The 21,750-nt window shown below is 36.5% G+C and overlaps 3 protein-coding genes across 4 annotated transcripts in view; 2 read left to right on the top strand and 1 right to left on the bottom strand.

The window, feature by feature from the left end:
• The first annotated feature begins 300 nt into the window (after positions 1-300).
• LOC141901486 (protein SEC13 homolog) lies at positions 301-4,696 on the top strand. Its single transcript, XM_074788758.1, has 9 exons — positions 301-395; positions 1,860-1,904; positions 2,071-2,186; positions 2,528-2,769; positions 3,096-3,139; positions 3,226-3,359; positions 3,693-3,813; positions 3,902-4,045; positions 4,160-4,696. The coding sequence occupies exons 1-9, from the start codon at positions 393-395 to the stop codon at positions 4,268-4,270; spliced, it is 960 nt and encodes a 319-aa protein (XP_074644859.1). The 5' UTR covers positions 301-392; the 3' UTR covers positions 4,271-4,696.
• A 356-nt stretch (positions 4,697-5,052) lies between these two features.
• Positions 5,053-9,909, bottom strand: LOC141901143 (mitochondrial inner membrane m-AAA protease component paraplegin-like). The gene is made up of 17 exons (XM_074788242.1): positions 9,593-9,909; positions 9,402-9,513; positions 9,221-9,325; positions 8,693-8,850; positions 8,473-8,553; positions 8,209-8,336; positions 8,036-8,138; positions 7,802-7,951; positions 7,363-7,507; positions 7,178-7,286; positions 6,665-6,957; positions 6,336-6,446; positions 6,141-6,256; positions 5,899-6,055; positions 5,649-5,812; positions 5,487-5,564; positions 5,053-5,256 (listed from the first exon to the last, which is right to left on the bottom strand). The coding sequence occupies exons 1-17, from the start codon at positions 9,827-9,829 to the stop codon at positions 5,053-5,055; spliced, it is 2,451 nt and encodes an 816-aa protein (XP_074644343.1). The 5' UTR covers positions 9,830-9,909.
• Positions 9,910-13,203: 3,294 nt separating this feature from the next.
• The window catches only part of LOC141901320 (uncharacterized), a 28,061-nt gene continuing 19,514 nt past the window's right edge, over positions 13,204-21,750 (top strand). Inside the window, exons 1-3 of one of the 2 annotated variants that reach the window (XM_074788484.1) lie at positions 13,204-13,338; positions 15,344-15,463; positions 20,889-20,982. In XM_074788484.1, coding sequence (XP_074644585.1) covers positions 15,434-15,463; positions 20,889-20,982 — 124 coding nt within the window. In that variant the 5' untranslated portion in view covers positions 13,204-13,338; positions 15,344-15,433. Of the gene's footprint in view, positions 13,339-15,343; positions 15,464-18,721; positions 18,989-20,888; positions 20,983-21,750 lie in introns of those variants that run through there. The other variant, XM_074788483.1, reaches the window with a different exon arrangement.

Genomic DNA, 21,750 nt, shown 5'->3' on the forward strand with positions numbered 1-21,750 from the left:
CCCTGCTTAATTGATATGAAAAATGAAAATGTTTGACAATGAATAAAAATTCAGTCGGCAACAAATAGCTAACTTTTTGAGTTGTGATGTCATTGTTAATAATGTAAAAAAATTCTGAATAAAGTTATTGAAGAGAAGAAATACATTATTTTTTGTCTTTCATTTATTTGGCAATAGGGAATATGATTATTATTGTCCCAGCGAAGCCTTTCCACCGTGACGTGCAGTGAGCCTTGGCGATAACAGCTGATTGCCAAAAACAGCCCGCAAACAAACGGCACTGACCATCATGTGCTGCCATCTACATCCGGCCACGTTCAATCCACCACATCGCGAAATACGTTTGACAGACAACTTTTTCTTTTATATATCCAGAGATAAGGCTAAGGAAAATGGTAAGTTATCATTAGAATTGTAGATTTCAACGTTAAGATATATTTGAGATCGAATTTGAGTGATAAAGCGCTTAGAAACGGTGCTTAAATTGTCTGAATTTGTCAAAAGTTTTACTTCCGGGTTTTACACCCCGACACAGTCAGTAGCCGCCTTTTTACACATACGTTGTAGTGATACAAAAACATCTCTTTTTCATCAAAAAAACATAACTACATCAACTGATTCAATCAAAATTTTAGGTTGATAATATCAGTTGGATTTGTCATATATCAATCTTAAAGACACTGACTATTCAATTCAATGACAGATGTATCTCAACAAACTCCACGCAGTTCACCAGCAGTCCAGTGACAGCTGTCACTCTAAGAATCCCTACTAAAATTACCACTAATCCTTCAAAAGAAATCATACAAAATACATATAATATTTCAACTTATTACAACTGTTATCTTTATAACGCTTAATCTCAATTTCTTCTTCTTGTTAAGATTCTTTAATTTCCTATCCAGTCTGTACTCAATATTTCTGTCATCCTTATTACCGAGATGATGTATTTTACCGAGATGAAATTAAATATAACATATTTATTTATGTCATTTTAACCATTGAAATCATATTATATCAGTAATAAATGCCTGCTGGGTTCATATTTTACATATTTTGTCGGATATTTTTGGAAAATTAACTTTTAACTTTACCGAGATGAGATCGTCGATCAATCAAATTCAATGAAATTTTATTGCTAACCGAGTTTACGTTTTTGAAGTCAAAATTTTTTTTAAATAAAAAAAATGTAAAATATGACTCTAGGAGGTATTTATTACTGATATAACATGATTTCAAGTGTTAAAATCGATAAGGAATAAATAAATATGTAATATTTAATTTCATCTCGGTAAAATACATCATCTCGGTAATAAGGATGACCCCAATATTTTCCCTCGTGTATGGTGCCTTTTAAGGCTTTGTACATATTTTCATGTACATGACATTTTCTATGTGAATGATATTGTATTGTATTGTATAAACTCCACGTCTGTGTCACATATCAATCATTCATTTACGCATCCATCGTCGAAACCGTGATATTTTTAGGAGAAGAAATTATCGAAATCCGGACCAAGTGATGAGAAACCACCGACGTTTCAAGATGGCCCATATGCGAATGTAATGTGAAGAATTTAGATTTTTAGTTCACTTTCAACTTTCGACGGGAGAATTTCTAAGATTTTTAGACTTTTTTTCATTCTTACTCTATTCCTGCGCGGGTTATTCGAGGTGGTACCTCCTTAAACATCATTCATTTCAGGAAATTCTGGAGCTGGGCAAATATATTCTACTTCATGCATCCTCTAAAAACCAGATAGCAACAGTATAAATTTCAAAATAACCATCCTTCAACCAATATTTATCATGAAAATATTTTTTACTGTAGCCTTGTTTAAATTTTTCAATTTGAACAGGTGTCTGTGATAAACACTGTGGACACAGCTCATGAGGATATGATTGTAAGTAGAAATAATTTATGAGAAATCTTAGCTCAAATACAAGAGATCAGTGCAGAATTTATAAATGGTTTTAGGTTAATAACTAATGAAATTGAGAAGTATTGCAAAAATAGAGAGATAAATCACTTTCGGCGCGTTTATTTTTGTGGCGTATATTGTTTTATAGCATGATGCTCAAATGGATTATTACGGAACGAAATTAGCCACATGTTCATCTGATCGATCGGTGAAGATATTCGATGTGAAAAACGGTCAACAAACGATGATAGCTGAACTCAGAGAGTGAGTATTGGTCATCGTCTTGATCTCGTGGATCGCACATTACTGGGAAATCGGGAAAACTTTTAAGATGATATGAATTCATTTAATACTTCATGTAGCACTTAACAAGAGCAACATCTTCCAGCAATATCTCTTGAAAGTCACCTTTCCAGAAGTCACCGTTCAATTGCTGACATCTTAGTAGTGTGAGGGTATCCGTTCAAAGAAGGCCCAATTTCCATTTAGGAAAATTGAAAAATCACCAATGAAATGCTTAGGACGATCGATGGAATGAATGTAACTGTGGAAACCATGTCATCTGATTTTCAGTTGAATTAATATGATTGTTATTGTGTTTGTAGTCATGAAGGACCGGTATGGTGTCTCGGTTGGTCTCATCCGATGTTCGGTAGTTTGTTAGCTTCGTGCGGTTACGATCGTAAAGTCATTATTTGGAAAGAAACGAACGGCGTTTGGGGAAAACTACACGAATATAACAATCATGATTCATCGGTGAATTCAGTTTGTTGGGCGCCACATGAATTCGGTTTAATGTTGGTTTGTGGTAGTTCTGATGGAGCTATATCAGTATTATCGACTACCGGTAAGTTTACAATCATTCGCAGCGTCTATTCACAGATCAGGGAATTCCGGATTTACTTTTTTTACCTTGCACGACGGACTTCAGAATCCTTTCTTGAAAATCATGGATAAGTCTTTCGGTGTCTTGGTTGTTGTCCGAGGATATCTTATAGATGTAATCAGAGAATTATTCAAGGGTTAACTGAAAATCAGAGTAATATCAGGGAATTTTGGATTCCCTCGTCTGGAAGAAACCAGCTTTTACTTTTCGTGACATTTTAATTTCGTATTATGATGAAATGTGTTAGGAATTTCAGTAATAAGATTTTCTATGATTTATTTTCACAGGTGATGGTAATTGGGAAGATAAAAAGATAACTAACGCACACACGGTAAAACTAAAGCTCGATCGATCGTATTGATCTTACACAAGATTTCTGAATGTTCTGTTTTGATAAATGGGTGAATATTGATTTAGATCGGATGTAACTCTGTGAGCTGGGCTCCGGCTGTTCAACCGAACAGTCTGTTAGAATCACCAGGAGGACAACGGCCACCGCTTGTAAAAAGATTTGTCTCTGGTGGATGCGATGATTTAGTCAAAATCTGGAAGTAAGTATGAAACTGTTTCGTTAAGACACCAATGATGTGGTATGTCCCCGGGGTAGACACTTATCCCTCTATGCCACTTTCAACCAGGAGTAAATCGGTACCTGATTGCTGCCTCTGAGAGAACTAGCTCACATGTTGCTTCTTCACGGGTAGAGATGACTGATGCTCAGTTACACATATGCCCAGTAGGCTAGGGGTTATTTTATCAATATATGATATCAGAGTCACTAATTACAGTCATCGGATTTTGGGCATTTACTCTAAGAGTTATCATTACTGGTATTATAACGAGTGTATTACATGTATTACTTCATAATTGCATTTCATTGATAGAGAGGAAGATGGAAATTGGGTGGAAGAACAAAAGTTAGAAGGACACAGTGATTGGGTGAGAGATGTGGCTTGGGCACCTTCTATTGGTCTTTCAAAACATATAATTGCTAGCTGCTCTCAGGTAAGAGTTACTCATCTAAACACAGGGTGGCCACTGACCTGGAAATCTCAATTTCAATATGACTCTAATTTGCGGTGTATAATTTCAGGATTGTCGAGTTATAATATGGACAAGTGATGGTACGTGTAATACGTGGTCATCCAAAATACTGCATAAGTTTAACGATGTTGTGTGGCACGTGAGCTGGTCAGTTACAGGCAATATATTAGCAGTGTCAGGTGGTGATAATAAGGTTCGTTCAACGTTATCTTTTAGATAACTGAAATACAGTTTGCTCCGAATATGGTTATCTAGGCTTCACGTGAATCAGACCTCATCACGTGTTTCATTTCCGTTTCTATTGTAGGTGAGCTTATGGAAGGAGACTTTAGAGGGCCAGTGGGTCTGCATAAGCGATGTGAATAAAGGTCAAGGTCAAGTGGTCGATGGTAGCCAACCTATAGAACAGGCGGCGTAGAAAATAATGATTATAATAAACTATTCATTGAAACATTTCATTGTCATCAGTTTTAGTGTATGATTTTTGCTGCTGCGTTTGGAGATTTATTTCTTCAGTTGACGTTCTAAGATCTTCAATAGCATTCGATTCAAAATCTTATTGTTTTTCTTCGCTAAGAAAGAATACGTAGAAATTGATTTGAAACGTGGTGCAATGGTTGATAATATATTTTTTCCGAGGTGAAATGAAAATCAACGTATTGTTCAGAAAATAATGAAACCGCATCGCAAAACAAAACATACAGTTACGTCATATATATATTTTGTACATACTTGTAAATTCTTGTAAATGAATGTTTGCAGATGTGGATCAATGAAACTCATTGCTTTAAGAGTTGATTTAACCCTGTTTGTAACATGTCTATGATTGAATAAATGACCTCTCCTGTTCAATCTATAACTTGTTTTGTTGCTTCATTCATTTTTATGGGCTCGTCGCAATCGGAGGACAAGTCAAACAGAATTTTCTGTAGACTGATTGCTGGTCTCTAACATCAGTAAATATGTTTAATGGGCTGAAGATCTTCGACAATGTGTTTTAATTTGCTGTAAATTCATTTCTGTGGCAAATTCTAGGTCCTCTACAACTCGTTAATAATCAGTATTCTTGAATTTTGATAAAAGGTAACTACCGTAAGTCATTTTCTTTTCAATCCACAAAATAAGACTGAAATAATTTACTAATCATTTATATATTTTCTATTATCAAACTATATACATATGATTCAATAACAACAAACACTATGACTTCTTTTTTGCATTAGTTTGAGATACGGATTGTTGTTTATTGTTTGTTTCTGGACTTTCTTTCTGACTATCAGTAGGGGCATTCATTTCTTCCATCGGGTCTGCTATCAACTTCTTCGGTCCAAATGGCGGTGGTCCTATAAGCTGTTCGACATCATTATAGGATAATACTTCATGTTTAATAAGAGTTTCAGCTACCTATAAACGTCAAAATATGGTTAATTAGTTGTTTCGCGTAGAGGCGAATTAAATTTTGTAATTAACTTAATTATAATTAAAGTTAATTACGTTTTGTGAAACACCTAACTTGATTAAATCATGATAATTTAATCATGATTAGTAATTTAATCATAATTAAGGGTTAATTACGCTTTGTGAAACCGGCCCCAGATGTTTGGCCTACGTATGCACAATTATCTATTAATTACCTTTTCTAATTTATGCTTATTCTCTGATAGAACTTGCTCAGTTCGTTTGTACGCCCTAGCTACCAAACTTCTGGCTTCCTACAATCAAATTTCCGAAGATAATGATTTTAGAATTGGAAGGATTACGCGGTATATATCTACTAAATATTTCAACACACAAACCTCGTCGATAAGATGCATTAATTTTTTGCTGTACGGTCTTTTCACGAATTCACTGCCAGAACGATCATCATCAAATGACAGTGGACCGATATTGTTATTCATACCATATTGTCGAATCTGGGTGTATGCTAATTGTGTCACCCTTTTCAAATCATTCTGAGCACCTATAAATAAAGATGGAAATACAGTACTGGTTAGTAATAAATTCAATACGATGAATACAGGATACGATTTACTCGATTCAAAATACCTGTAGTGACTCTATTGAAAATTAAACTCTCAGCAACTCGTCCGCCCAATGCCATACACATCTTCTCAAAAAGCTCTTCCTTTGAGTGGAGTTTCTTATCTGAAGGCATATACTGTGCGAAACCTAAAGCCGCATTTGTTCTCGGTACAATCGAAATCTGAAAGATTATTCTTTCATGTAAAATAATCCATGAACTGTCTTTTTCTTTTTGATGAAAAAAGAATTCAGAATCAACACTATACCTTCAGTAATGCATCAGTGTGTTCCAGAAGCCAACCGACAAGAGCATGTCCAGCCTCGTGAAAAGCTACAATACGTTTCTCATCAACGGATAAGATTTTACTCTTCTTAGCAACGCCTGTTCAGTAAGTAAGAATGATTGCCAGTGTATAAGGTTAACACTATGAGATGATACGCACAAAATCAAAATAACTGACCTGCTATAACTCTTTCCACTGCATAATCGAAATCTTCCCAGGCTACAAATTTGTTTGAATCTCTTGCAGCATGCAAAGCCGCTTCATTACAGATATTAGCAATATCAGCTCCTTAAATATCAAATACAAATCATTGAGACAATGATAGCTCACTTGTTCAATACGCGGTGATGTTTTGTAATCAACCAAGACATGCTCTTCTCTCCATTTGGAAATAATGTTAAATATCAATATTTGTACTATAAATGTAACCTTTTAATGTAAATCGCTATGGTTTTTTCATAGATCATGTTATATAGCAAATTAATTATCACTAATATTAATCTTACCACTCATTCCAGGTGATAATTCGGCCAGACGCGGTGAAAATAAAGAAGGCTCTTCTTTTAAAACAAGTTTCTTCAAGTACATTTCGAAAGTTTCTTTTCGTTCTTGTAGCGTGGGTAAATCAATATTAATATGACGGTCAAATCGACCAGGACGTAAAAGAGCTTTATCTAAAACATCGCCTCTGTTCGTCGACGCTAACATTATAACTCCATCGACCGTCCCCATTCCATCCATTTCCACTAACAGTTGATTTAACGTATGTTCCTCCTCACCAGATCCTTGCTGCATGTTTCTACAAAATAAACATGAATGACAAAATTCTGATGTAAAGACAACGTCAGGACCAAGAAAAATATGACGTTGTAACGAATTTGGTGCTATAAAGAATGGTATTTTCATCGAATTTAATTCATATCAGGCTTATTTGTTCACAGAATAATGTTGGCGTTCAGTGAGCATTGGTATTATGGCTCATAACGGACTTTGTTTAGAAAATGATTTCAATCACTTACGATCCACTTCTTTTCCTTCCAATCGCATCGATTTCATCGACATAAACAATACACGGTGCATTCTTCCGAGCTTCTTTGAATAAATCTCTGACGCGAGCTGCACCAAGACCTACAATTAATAACATGAATACGCTTATAGATGTATGAATATTAAGAGCAGTATTTGTAAGACCTTTATAGTATACCTCCGATCATTTCTACAAACTCAGAACCAGCCATAGCTAGAAATGGAACATGGGCTTCATTCGCGACAGCACGGGCGAGTAGTGTCTTACCACATCCTGGTGGACCGAGTAAAATAGCTCCATGTGGCACTTTAGCACCTAAATCCTGAAATATTAAATGATTGAATGTCACAGCAGAGGTGTATTTAGGGGGGTGGTCTCGGTGGTCCGAACCCCTGCCTTCCCACTGAGGTTGCCCTTCCCGTCAAGGCAATTATCATTAAAACCTGCGAATTTGACACTCATCATTTTGGAAATTGCATATTTTTGGACGTATATCTTCAAAAATATCTCGTAACGAGGGAATTCCTTTCATTCAGGACCCCGGCCTTCCATATTTTCTAGAGCCACTCCTGCACTGTTGGGATTGGTTGATCGAAGAAGCCCATATCACGTTTACCTTAAATCTTTGAGGATGTTTGAGATAATCAACGAATTCCATAACTTCAACTTTAGCCTCGTGTAATCCAGCTACGTCTTTGAAACTGGTTCCTTTGCCTTGCCTCGTCAATTGATCGACTCGTACAAATTTAGCTTTACGTTCACTCGCCTAATAAATCATTTATCCCGGTACAAATAAACAATTTAAGACACTTGTAATTTTCGAATCAAACCTAACTTTAATCGTACTTACGAACATATCTGTAGGATTTGGTAACTTGATCTGTACAAAGTTTCGAAATACAATAAAGGCGACTAGAGCTGCTAAGCACAGTACTATAACAGGACCCCAATTTCTGTAAAAATACAACTTATCAAACACCACAGTTCTCGGTAATAAATGATTACGGTATCGAGATATCTTACCCCTCTCTTTGATAAGATACCGGAACTCCTCTTTCAGGTTTGATGCCGAGATCGGCTTCAGCTTTACGAACTTTCGTTTCAAATTTAATCGGATCCGGGATTTTCATCGTATAGGTTTGAAATTCAGCCTGAAAAATTCAGGGGATGAAATCAGTAAACGATGGTTTCAACCGATAAGCGTCTATTTCAATTGTTTTATTTCATAAATGTGGGTTTTTTCTTCAGAAACTGATGCTGATCATTTGAAAATATCGGAAATCTCACCCTTCGCCCTTTAACCACAGCACCATTCGACAAACAGATTATGGCTAATTCCGCTTCCGGACGAATGATTATTTCCTCTACCTGAAATATAAGAATGAATTCCCATCTTTTCACTCAATCAAATTTTCACTTAAAGCTACAAGTAGTAGTGGCAATGATGGCAGAACCAAAACAACGCGATAATTTTGTAGTCAGCAGCTATTAAGGATTTCATTCATACCTCGCCTTTGGCCAACATATCATGAACAAATTCATTCCATGAAACAAATCTATATGAACTTGTATCTTCACCAGTGAGCACTCGTAGAGTTGTGTAGATTGCAAACATTACCCATCCGATGAAAATCATTCTAGGAAGTATCGGTATCTTACCGCGATCTTCATTTCAAAAAGAGAATATTATACATGTTTCAATTCTTCTTTGGCGGGGATTTGAACCTGATGGCATTGTGAGACTCAACCACAGCAAGAAGCCTCGTTCAATTAGCCTGATTGCACTGGTGTTGTATAATTGCTGAGACAAACTAACGTATGGCTAGAACTCCAGAATAACCTGGGCTTAGATAAAACGTGATTTCTGATTGGCGTATAATGACATCACGACTAATTGCGCAAGTACCTGCACATTCAGGCAAATCAGGCAGGGTTTTATGCCATTGCAGTCTCATAATGCCACCAGGTTCAAATCCCTGCCTGGGGTGGATAAAAAAATATCAGTTAGATATTCATACTGTAATTTAAGACCAACCATTCTTATCGTCATCATTTTTATCATCGTCTCTATCTTGACTCGCTCTTGGATCCGTTTGCTGTTTCCGGTGTTTTTTTGATGTACTGAACCAATAAGTGCTTCCTACAGAGAACGTTGAAATAAGAAGAGCTATTAATTTATCAATTACTGCCTTTTACAAATTGTGAAACAAACAAACCTAGTCCGAATATTCGAGATAAATCTTGCGCATTGGAGGCGAGATTTGAAGATTGAAGAATTCTCAGCAGTGCATTCCCTTCTTTTTGTAGAACAGGACTTGTTGCTAAAACCTATAATTAAAAAAGTGCATCAAAATGAAAAAACGCATTTAATTCCTCATTCATAGTTGTTACTTAGTTTGATACTTACTCGATAAAATCTTTGAAATTCTTTACTTGCGTCATTTAATCTAAAGAAAGGCCCTTTTTTGCTTGGATGTGATGAACAAAAGCTGTTTTGCTGCAAAATTTGTTGTTGAGGTGATGATGAATTCGACGAAGATGCAAGCAGATTCCTGGTAGACGTAACATTCGCTGTTGTTATTTGATTGTAGAGAGAGTGTCTATATCCCGAGCTTCTCTGAAGAATCTTACACGCGGACAACATTGTTCCACATCAGAAATAATCAGTTAATAATGAAGGTTTTATGTAATTCCATGAATTTCCTGACATTTCATGGGCGCTGCCATTTGCAAAATTGCATTATGGTCCTGGAGAATCGAACTCTGGAATCAGTTGTTGCCGAGAAAAAGATTCAATAGATATCCAATATCTATTGTTTCTAAAGTGCTTCGAATGTTCAAAATGTGTGTTTTTTTTCTTTTTTTCTGGTTTACCGTTTTTGATATTTTTGAGGATGAATTGAATTGGTAATTGACGGATATGGCTTAATTTTAGTCCGGATCCGTATTTTTTACTCGAGCAGCTTTCCGACCAATCAGAAAAGCGCTTACAAGTTGTGGACGGTTTAATATTAATTCTCGATTGTTTTTAACGGTTTTTGGTAAGTTTAGACTCCAGTAAAGTATAGAAGTTTAAATACAGTGAATTCACATATCGACTGTTTCAATATCTATAAGTTTAAATCGCTTTACGTCGAACCAGTGACGAATAATCGTCGTTTAATCGACACGTGGTCGCGTGTTCTGTTGTATGGTATATTTGACCGCTAGATGGCGTATTGATCGCTGTTTTGGCACCCGAGATGTGCTATACATTACAATTCATTACTCGCCCGGCCCCCTCATTGATAATGACAGAACTTGCTAATTTATAATTCTGCCAATATTTCCATTGTTATATGTATAATTTTTTCACCATGAAAATGTTTGATATCTCAAATGAACTCCACTGATATTGATTGATTTGAGCGAATTGAAATAAAATATAGGAATAAGCTTATATTATTATATGTTAAAAAAGTACATGACAGGGTCAAGAGCCTGAATACGCACAGCCATTCCATAGAGGCTGAAGTGTATGGGCTGTGTATCGATCTAAAAAAAAACGATATTCAGAAACAACGCATGAATAAATTTATCTTGATTTAATAGAACCATGACTGACTGTCACTATCAAATTTCACAAGCTTGATCCCCTTTCTTTGAATTTTAAAGTCTCTGTCAACTGCACACTTCTCTGCTCTGGAAATGTCACCTTTTGAACAAGAGTTTATATTTGAATCTGGGTTATCATAGGCCTATTTGGTTTGGTTTCTGGCCAATTTGTTGAATTTAATTAGAGCGAGGGAAAATGATCTTAATCTTACTTAGACTGGATCTAAGTTAGCCTATCTGATTTAGGCTTTAGATGCAGAATATGGGTTGCCTGGTAATAAATCTTAGAGCGTACGTTGACCCTGAGTTTGGTTCTGCTTCATTTAAGATGCGAATAAGGAATATCAGTTAGTTGTATCGTGATTTGCACACGGTTCATGTTGTAAGCGTTCATGTTAGTGCATATTTAATCTAACTCGAAAAAAACAGCGCACGAGAAATATGTGACCAACAAATTCTAAGAGTCTTTAGTATTTTCTTGTTAACTCGTGACAAAAAATGCAGCTGTCAAATTGAGAATATATTTCTTGATCGGTTGTTGATTTTGAGTGAACCGCAAAAACACATCTGCTGTCTAGGCTTATATTGTGCAGATTATTGTACCATGTGTAGAATTGAGTAACAGCTGATTCTGAGGAGGCAAAATATCTGATCTCAGACTATGAGAGACTGGTAGCATCAGAAGTATTGATTTAACTTGCTCAAACATTTGTTTGTTATACGTTGTTTTTGCATTAAACCGATTTCCCTGTAGTCTCTTCCTGTGTCGTTTCATGATTAACTTTTTACTATAAAATCTTTATTTAAACAATGTTCCTATTATTGTCCATTGTCCATTGTCAGGATGGATGTTTGATGGGTGTTGATGCTTTGTTCGATAGTTCTGATGATGCAATGATTTTCTGTTTGTAGGAATCGATTGAGTCCCCGTTAGACTCCTCAGTTATTAAACACAGGCCCTTATTGTGTTTATTGCCTGGTATAGGTGACCTATTCCAAATATTCATTATTAAACCATGAGTTGGTTGTAATGAATGTACAGGTCATTATTGTGTACGTGGCTAGGCTTGTTTAACTAGAATTTTCCATTGCAATGATATTGGATTTAGTTTTTAGATTTATGAATAGCAAGCGAACAGGAAAATGTACCGCGGTATCATTATATCCTAGTTGAAATGTTTACTGTTTTACTATGGAGAGATAATCTTGATATGATGACCTCATTTTTGAACCAAACATTGTATTGTAGTAGTCTATGTGCCTGACTGAACTATTTATCGACCTCATCAAAATATTTCAAGTACCGATTTCTGTGTGTTCAGAGGACTGATGAGGGATGTTCCATGAGGGAAGTTTTGCTGCCTTGACCTATATTTTATCAAGAGCGCAAATAGTTTAGTTCAGAGCTTTTTATGCAAGAGCAGCTGAAGCTCGGAGGCTTTTATTTCTTATTTCATTGATCTCCTCTGTCCCTGTATATTATGCAGTGTAGTTTTTTCTGCTGCCTTTGGATGAAGATCCATTACTTTAGCTGTTGCCATGACTACAGAGAATATAAGGGCAGACTAGTGTATCTTCAATGATGTGTGATCCACACGTCAGTACCAACCGACGGTTTGAGCAAGATTAAACATGGCTGCCAAGAATGTATTGAACCATTTTATGGGCACATAGATCTCCTCGTTCTAAATAACCACCTGTTTTACATACATACACGCTCTTTCTAAGAATAAACTTTGTGATATCGATGATGATTATTTCATTGAAACGCTGAAATCTTCTGAAATAAATTCTGTCTGATGATGTCAATCTCCTGGCATGGTGCCATCCATTCGGGATTTTTTTCGTCACAAGATTGAGCGCTGTCTTGTACCGAATGGCTCACTCGCTCCCAGTATTTCAGTAGTGACATTGTCATTATTGTTAGAAGGTCGACGAGAGTTCGTAGAATTGAAAAACTAATCAATTTCTGTGCAGCCTCTTCGGATCAATGGCTGTAGACGCGGCAATAATGTCTATTAAAGTTCTATTGATTTCTGTCTCGTTGAATATCGTGTTCACCTCTATAAATTCCGTATTACGATACATTTTTCTGTGCATAGATTTTCTTCCATTGTTTAGTAGTAAATGTGATCGATTTCGGCGTTATTGATATTTTGTTGTACCAGGTAGCTTCACGCTGCCGATTCCTGCCCTTGTTCGAATATCCGACTTCTCTCCGGCTATGGTGGTGGTCACTGATCTAGAAAACCTGGAAAACTCTTGGGAATTTGAAAAATCAGGGGAAATTCAGGGAATTTGGAGGGTATGCTACTGACCAGATTGTAGGGCCTGATATTTTGAAATATCTGCATTCACTGGACAATTCATTCAGTTGACAATGTGGCCACATTGATATATGATTCGTTATAATTTCTATTTCAGATGTGATTGATATGAAATGCCTTGTCGGATTTATGTACTACTTTTTCTACATATGACGATGATTGAAATCACTGAATAATTAAGGATTAAAAATCAGACAGACAGTTCAATGTGACACTCAACTCTTCTCCTGTGGTAAGCAATGTCTAATGAACGGGGGGGGGGGGGGGGATTGGGGGAATGTGTATGGGGTTTATCGGGCTATACAGCTGCACTAATAGTTCTCTTGTTACCATGACTACCTACACCAGTTGAAGCAGTGTGTAGTGGTTTTAAATGAAGGTACTCGGCTCAGTAATGATCAAAACCTGGTCCTTATTTTTGACTTGTTTTGTGTATCGCTTTTATTTTTGAAACGTGTGATATTCATAGGAAATATAAAGGTTATTTTGTTCAATACCCTTTACGTGGTAGGGAAATTTATGCGGCTCAAATATGCTGGAGATATTAGTAAAGTTCTCCATTGAGCTGGAACTTATCCTTGAAAAGACCGCTCTGCTGCAAAGCAAACTAAGGGTGTCTGCTGTATGTAGATGCCCTCAGGTGGATTTCCAACATTTTATATGAAGAAATCCGTGAGCAACAGAATGAAAGAAATTTTACCATGATTACGATTAAATCTCTGCATATCAATATTTTTCTGTTATTAAAAGAAATTTAAAAAAGCTCTTGAGTGAAGTGTTGTAAAGGTATCCTGTCCTGGATGCCCAGTATCTGAGGTGTATATCTTATTGTAAAAGATAAACAGATCTTTAGCGTTGGTATGTAATATATGTTTTTGAATATTGGTCGAATCTAAGTCAGACCTGGCTGGGGGCTGTGGTGGCATCGCTGTCGTGTCTGCTGCCCTCGTGATAACGACAAACTTCTGTTGTTGTCAACTTGTTCTTATAACATCACAACAACGTCAGCCGCCGGAGAGAGTTCGATGCGAGCCGAGTCAATACACGTAGCCATGGCAACGCGGATGTAAATGTTTGGTGTAATTGAGAGCGAACCGTTGAGACAGAGAGAGAGATAGATGTTTTTCAATCCTCTCTGATTACACAATCAAATGACGACATTCTTGTTAAAAAATTATCCACGAATAAAACCTGTTTATCCTTAAAAAATGAAATAGATGAATTGATGTATTAATATGAGATTTACTTTTTATCGTCAATCAAATTGAGGTTAAAAAAATGTGATGAAAATAGGGAAATGACGTCAACAGCCTAAACAGAGCTGTAAAGGATCTAAATCATAATGGGCGTTCAGGGTCCGTTATAGAACACCCCTCAGACACATTTTTACTACTAGCATGAAGAGCAAAAATCTGGCCATTTATGGGGGCCCATATTATTAAACGTGAATAGTTTCTCCCAACAAGTTTGAGGAAATAATGCTTTAGTTATTCGCGCAACAGAATACGTGACCTTGACCTACTTGATATATCTAACTGGTAGTTGTAGCTGTTACAAGCATATAGTCGTTACACTATAGTGTCTGATAGAAATATTCCTGATAAATCGTATAAAAAATTCCCCCTCATTGCCATCTGTTTTTGTATGCCATATTTTTTTCGGATGAATTATTAATTCAGGTATGAAAATATTTCGGTCAACGGCCGGCTTTATTAGGGGCTGATTCATATTTCTGTAGGTATAATCTATGCATGGATTCGCTGTGATTAATTCAACAACGCGTGTTGTCACCGGGAGAGTTGAGTCACCTGCAGATGGCTGCTCTTGGGTGGGGACTTTTTTTACATCCATCATCATCCATCAGTGGTCCGTCTATCGTAGCTAAAAATAGAACATCACGTCATCTTCCACATCGGCTTCCACATCAGCAGGTCCCCGCCACTCTTCTGCTCCGACGATGGACTCGGTGAAAGAATTGACATAATTGAACTGAGATCACATTCTGATTAGTAAATATCCAGATTCTCTCCACAAATTTCAATTGAAGAAATAAAACATTTCTTTCCGCGGTTAACGTAAATTTCAATAAAAAATCAAAACCTGACGCCGGGTGAATTTTTTTTCAAAATTATTTATCATTTCAATTTATTTGAATACGGAGGAAGTGTATTAATGTTAATAGAACCAGCATTGTTAAAGCCACGCGATATTTTTTTTTGTTCTTTTATGATTTACAGATGAGGAAGAATTTGGTGGTTATATTTCAGCGGTTAATGTGATCATCGGGGCACAACGTGTCGTGTTGAAATCGTCCAAATGGTCGCACGATGTCCGACAAACGATCTCCTACACGCCAGGTGAGAATATCAAATGTTTTACTATCAATTTCGTTGTTTATTTACAGGGTCAGTTCCTAACAGATCGCGTTCCTGTTTAACGAGGTAGGACTGTTATGTATTCTCATTCGCAGGGTTCGTACTAGTCCTGAAAATCTGGTCGAAGTTAAACATCATTTTCTCAAGGCTCGGAAAAGTGTATCAAATTTAGTTTCGCGTCTGAAGCGATGAAAAAGCTAAGGAATTTAAGAAATGTGGTCTGGGTAATTTTTTCTCGTGATTTTAGCGCATCGGAAAAATAGATTCATGGTGGCAAAGGGAAACATCTTTTGTTTTGACGTTATATTAGGTCTTGGAATAGAAAATCAAAAACTGTAAATGGTACGGACCCTGTCTTCGATCTAGCCGACTAGATATTTTTTAACGCATGACTTCTGAATTATTCCGCCTTGCATTTCAGTCTGTATTCTTGCCTTATTGTTCTTGACGATTGAAAAGTTATTCGAAGCTAAGCTATTCTCATCTCGATTACGAAAATTATAGGCCTACGCGACGAAACAGGGCGAAGTTAACGGCTCAAATTTGATGACGCACATGAGATACATGTCGAAAATGCTCAATCGCTTGTTCGTTATTACCCGAACCCTAGTATTGAACTCATCGCGAAAGAGCGCTATATTTTCACTCATTTATAGATCTTTCGTTTCTAACCTTGGGCAATCGTGTACAAGTGGTAATATATGAGTGAGTACAAACAGCAGAGCTATTTTTTTGTGCCGTGAAGTTCTACCACACGTCAGCAGTATTGGTGGTGGTGCTGGTGGTGCTGGTAGTTCACACCGATGCCAATGTTACTGCAAATAGACACTAGATTATAACAGAATACTCTCCTCAGTATGAGTTCAGCTTGTGTTATTTTATTGCGTGCTTTGCTTCAATGATTTTCGTGGAAGTCATAAAAAGTACCACTCAGTAACGTAAAAGTGCTCATTACTTTTAGTGTTTTTATTTGCGCGATATTGTCAATAGGCAGTGAAACCGGCTATATCGTCGACTCCGAAACTTTTTCGAGTCCACGGTTATATATAGCGTTATATTATGAAGGGGTAGAAACACCCTGTATGTCTCAAATAATAAAGACGAGAATATCAAACCCGTAATGAATATACGGACAAATTTAAAAGATCGAAAAATTCTATCAATGTCTGTATTTTCTGTTTTTTCGACTAAAAACCATTGCAGGAATACGAATCTCCTCTAAGCAATAGCCGGGGTTTATAGATCATACCACCTGACCTGATTATTATATAGGGAGCTTTAATTAGCACTAGAATTAGAAATTACTAATGATATATAGCTGTATGTATTGGTATATATATACGTGTATATGCTTCAGTATAGTATTGATTACTGTTGATGCAGGCCCAGCAGCGGTGTTACTATTGTCGTTGTTGATGTTGTGTGTTCCTGGCTCAACCGACGGACAATCAGCGTTCATAGTTAAAATCAAAATTCCACAATCGATTAACTTTTACGATTTAAGAAGATTTCGCCTCTATCCAGTCCATCGGTCGTAGTGACTTACTGGAAACATAAACATAAACGGCATATGAATCAATATGATGGAAGTACTGGGAATATGAACGGTGTAATTCGAATACCGTGATATTTTGTAGGCCTAGTGTTTTTTTTTAGTAAGTTCTTTCTTGATAGAAACGGTGATAGAAACGTGCTGATTTTTATAATCGCGTGTATGTCTTTGTCGTATATAGATCCGTTCCCTTGACGAGCCTCATCTCCTATTACACCGTGTTGTTTACCACAAGCATCGAATGATGAGTCATGCGCCTGTACACGCCGAACATGCAAAGCTTTCTACCGTTCCCTACATTTGAACAAAAAAAGAAAGAAAACAAAAAAAACGTTATAGCAAAATGCATTATTTATGCTCGTCAAAAACGTTGCGTATTGCGATGTGCTGCTACTACAATACACTAGAATAATTAATATCGTGTTCATTAACGAGGCCAGATTTATTAAATAAAAAAAATCGTTCGCAAGCAATTTATAACTATTGGGGCTCTATTGATAGCGATTATTTTTAAGGGTATTTACAAAGGTTTATTAGATATTGAAGTGCTCGAATGAAATATTCTAACAGAAGCTCCGGAGACGCTTGAAATACTGTAGTTGTTGATAACGCATGGGAAATGTTAGTGCTGTTATATATGGTGTGTATATCACCTATTTGAACACGATAGATTTTTATTTGAATTGTAATACGTGGTTTAATCTGCTGCTGTCAAGAGCGAGGGAAGTTTTAATACCGCGTGGTGAAAGGCGTCATCTCGTCATCTGTACAAGAAAGGGATTGAATATTAATAATTTCGTTGGCGAATTCAATCCTCGCCGACAATCTAGAAAATACATTAAATTATCTTATCGTTTGAATATGTTTATCATCGAGGGCTGAAGTTCATTCATTGTTGGTAATGTAAGAGATATGACGATATCTGGCCCCGAGGACGACGTTACGGTGAGCGAGGCGAGCGGGATTGAAGGGTGCCCAGCTGATGTTCAATGATTAATGTTAGATTTTCATTGTTACATAGAAGACATTGTTCTTCTTGCAGCCTGATGGTTTCGCTATTGGTTAAAAAGAAACGGAATTGAATGAGTCTTTGTTTCAATGCTCGAAGTCTGTCGTCGTTGTCACGCTTTGTCCCCATCCTACCCCCTGCGTGCGTGTGCCTAACTTTAATTGTGACTTTTTCATGAACTGAGGCACCGGGATGAGGAACATTTGTTACGTCACAATAACAGATCAGTGCAGGGTAATATTAGGTGGTGGCTTTAGAGGGATGGTCTGACAGAGATGACTCGAGTATTATTCCTTTGTCACTGAAAGATTATTACCTGTAGTTTCAAATGAGTGGTGTTTGCTATTATGTATATATAACACTCGGGGATTGATACTCATATCTAACTGATCATAAGAATATTCTATTCTATATTTAGAAGGTTTAATTGAAATGCATATGTGACTAATTTGTCAATCAACTGACGAGGAATATTCTACAATCCTCATTAGTGTTTATAGATCTATGGCGGCTTCGGATTTCTTTTGAAACATGCGTATATGTTTTATACGATGATATCTATAGAGCTGACACTAGTAGAAGTGTTATAGACTTTGAACTGAGTTATCACACGGTATCGGGACCCAGCTGGCCGCACGTTCAGTCAGCTCGTCACAGTACGCGTGGTGCGTGTCTGGCTAACAGATGAAGCAGTGATTTCTGGGTTTTTTGGTAGGAATTGTGACCTACAAGTTTGGCTCGTTCGTTCGGGGAGTGTGGCTTCTCGTGTACACATACAATCGGCATAGACTCAGTCAGCTCTGCACACACATGTATTGAGAGATAGTAGTACTGGCACTACGCTAATAACAGTCAGCATGGATACTTCAGCATGGCTGTAATGTTAGACAACATACAGCCCTTGAAATTAAAAAAAGTGGACAGACTTGTGATCAGACTTGGCCCCGTGAGTATTAAATGTTGATTAGTTTTATGATCGATTCGAGCTTCGAATTAATTCGATTCGTCGAGTTTTTTTTTTTCTTCTTTTTGCTCGACTTTTTAAAAATGAAAAATAAGTTTTAAGGAATTCGTGTGACGATGTTAGTGGCATTGCGTTTGATGTATGGTGATATTGAAGTGTTGATGCGTGTTCAGTACCGTATTTATATCGGTCGTTATAAACCATTAATTAAATGAGATCGTGTTTTTTTAGTTAGCGCTTTTTTTCACCTATTAGCGAAATTGACGAACGCTAATTTGCAAATGGATTTTAGACGTAATTAATTGGAATTGAAAACGTTATGATGAATAGGTTTGTATTTTATATGGAAGTTTCAAGGGCGTTAATTTACGGCGAGGTTATTTCATCAAAAATGCAAGCCGCATACTTACTGCCTGCGGTGATTGAGGGGAAGGTTATTATTATGATCAAATAAATTCTAATGAAATTTTATGACATCTTTCCCATGGCTGCTAAGATTCCATGATATCTGGCATCGTGCCAGTTTCTATGATCAGTGAAAATCCCGGCGTTTTCCCGATGAAAATCATCGTTGTCGCGTTGTATATATAGAAATCTACGAAATCCGTTTTCGATATCGTTTATGATTTGTGGTTTTGTATCCGATGATGAAACGATGAGATATGTGTGGTTCGCTAGGGACCTTGAAAATTAGACCGTGGAATATAAACCGTTCAGGCTTAGATTTTCTAATTCTATTTCGAAATGGTCATATTCATTGAGGAGAATGAGTAATATATAGATATACCGGTAGATATTTAGTAGATTAGATTTTAATTCAGGATTGAATCAGATACCGCTGCATGAAGACTCAATTAGCCTCATTATGCAGCTACTCAAACAACCAATTTCAAAACTGTATTGAGAGAGCATGCCGTGGCTGTTCAAATGTTTAAATGTCAAAATGTTTAGGACATTTGAATTGGTAATATCAGGCTTCCCGCGGTCGATGAAAATCCTGGAAAGTCGTGTATTTTAATAATAGTCTAAAAGTTGGGGAATGTCAGCTCTTTTAAGTGCTCAAGTCATGGAATTTTTTGTGTAATGATATTTTCATGTTTTCTTATCTGAATCGTGTATATCTTTTTCTTGGCTCTAACGATCTTCTTGCGAGTGAAGTGACCGCAATTATCATAGAAAATTGGGCAGAAGAGTCTTGGAATTTGGTCAATTATTCAGCGCAGGAACCTTGAATACGTTTCTTCGACAATTCATAATTTCATTCATCGTCCTGTGCCTATTAATTGGGATGCGCTGAAGAATCTTTGTTGATCTCGAGATGATTATCATTTATGAGACACGAGTAGAATTATATACAAGACAACATTTTTCCGTAGTAATTATGATCAAGGTGACACTGCGATACAGAAACCTGAATTCATTTCATCGCATTCAAAAATTATATCTGAAATGCTTCGTTTATGAATTTGAAATAGGTTGTGATGTTCTGAATCTGATGTGAAAACTCGAAGCTGTTTTTCCGTTATTCAGTTCAAAGTGAAAAATGTTATTTGAATTTCGTCAAACTCCGCTGTTTGCTTTTTCTGTCGATAACGATTTTCTTATGGATATTTTTCCTATGGATTTCGTGGCAGTTTAGTATTTATTCAGCGTCGATGATAGAAATATAAAACGACCCGTTATAGCTGCCATTTTCCTCGTGGAATTCGTTATAAAATGAATGAAAACCGGATCCTATAATTTTTAACCCATTTATTATTACTTCCTGATTTACATAGTTTTATACGCGCTTTGTTCAAATTATGGTAATCAGGTTTATTAAAATTCATATCGATGAATTTTGCAGGACGAAATTAAACCGACAATTTTTTTTTCTTTTCAGGAGAGGCCTCAAACTGTAAAAACCCCCGTTAAACCGGAAACGAAGACCCTGAAGCGTAAACTTTTTTCAGGGTCGCCGGCCTCAGAAGAAGAGGGTAAGTTTTATTCTATACAGTCGTGCTTATCTAAATCCAGATCAGTCAAATCCGGAATTCGATCTAATCTTGATATTACGTAATGATAAGATGTATATTCTGGATTTCTAAAAATCCAGATGAATTTCATTGGCGCAAAATGATCGAGATTCCTCTTATTCCAAAATAAAATAAGGAGACTCATTTCATTATCATGAGATTTTTATGGTCCACCAAGTTTTAGATCTGAATGCAAATTTAACTCATCTCTGATTGGCTGATTAAGCAAATATCTAGTTTAATTGAAATAAGAGAAGTCGGTGAACTTTGTGTACTTAACTTCCTTTTTGTCTAACGAACAGATTCTAACTAACATACATTTCATACAGGGTTCGTTCTAGTCTGAATATCCTGGAATTGTTATGGAAATTAGCGATTTCTTTAAGGCTTGGAGAAGTGTATCGAAGTTCTGCATTTGAAGCTATGAAAAAGCTTAAAATTTTTTTGAAATATGGTCTTGCTAATTTTTCTTGCGGTTTTAGTAGTGTAGGCCTTGCATATGCTTTCAAAATCTTTCAATTCTGCCTTAGTGAGCTCCTCATTTCGATTTCGTAGCTATGGAAATTTGGACATTTGGCCCTAAGGTATTCAAATGCTCAATTTTATATGTTGTGAGGTGGATGAAAATTGAGTTCATTCCATAGTCATTTTAATCCCATGGAAATATAACACATCATTATCTAAAGGTCATGAATTACTTTATCTCTGTGGCCACGCTGGGGGCATGTT

This window comes from Tubulanus polymorphus, chromosome 3 (genome assembly GCF_964204645.1).
Source record: "Tubulanus polymorphus chromosome 3, tnTubPoly1.2, whole genome shotgun sequence".
NCBI classification, from domain to species: domain Eukaryota; kingdom Metazoa; phylum Nemertea; class Palaeonemertea; order Tubulaniformes; family Tubulanidae; genus Tubulanus; species Tubulanus polymorphus.

What these genes read in the sequence shown, in the direction of transcription:
- LOC141901486 (XM_074788758.1), top strand. An exon ending in ATCAGTATTATCGACTACCG is followed by an intron (nt 2,770 to 3,095) that starts GTAAGTTTACAA and finishes TTATTTTCACAG; the next exon opens with GTGATGGTAATTGGGAAGAT. An exon ending in AGATAACTAACGCACACACG is followed by an intron (nt 3,140 to 3,225) that starts GTAAAACTAAAG and finishes ATATTGATTTAG; the next exon opens with ATCGGATGTAACTCTGTGAG.
- LOC141901143 (XM_074788242.1), bottom strand. Translation starts at nt 9,829, where the DNA reads ATGTTGTCCGCGTGTAAGATTCTTCAGAGAAGCTCGGGATATAGACAC. An exon ending in TTTCAATAGAGTCACTACAG is followed by an intron (nt 5,813 to 5,898) that starts GTATTTTGAATC and finishes CTTTATTTATAG; the next exon opens with GTGCTCAGAATGATTTGAAA. An exon ending in TAATGCATCTTATCGACGAG is followed by an intron (nt 5,565 to 5,648) that starts GTTTGTGTGTTG and finishes ATTTGATTGTAG; the next exon opens with GAAGCCAGAAGTTTGGTAGC.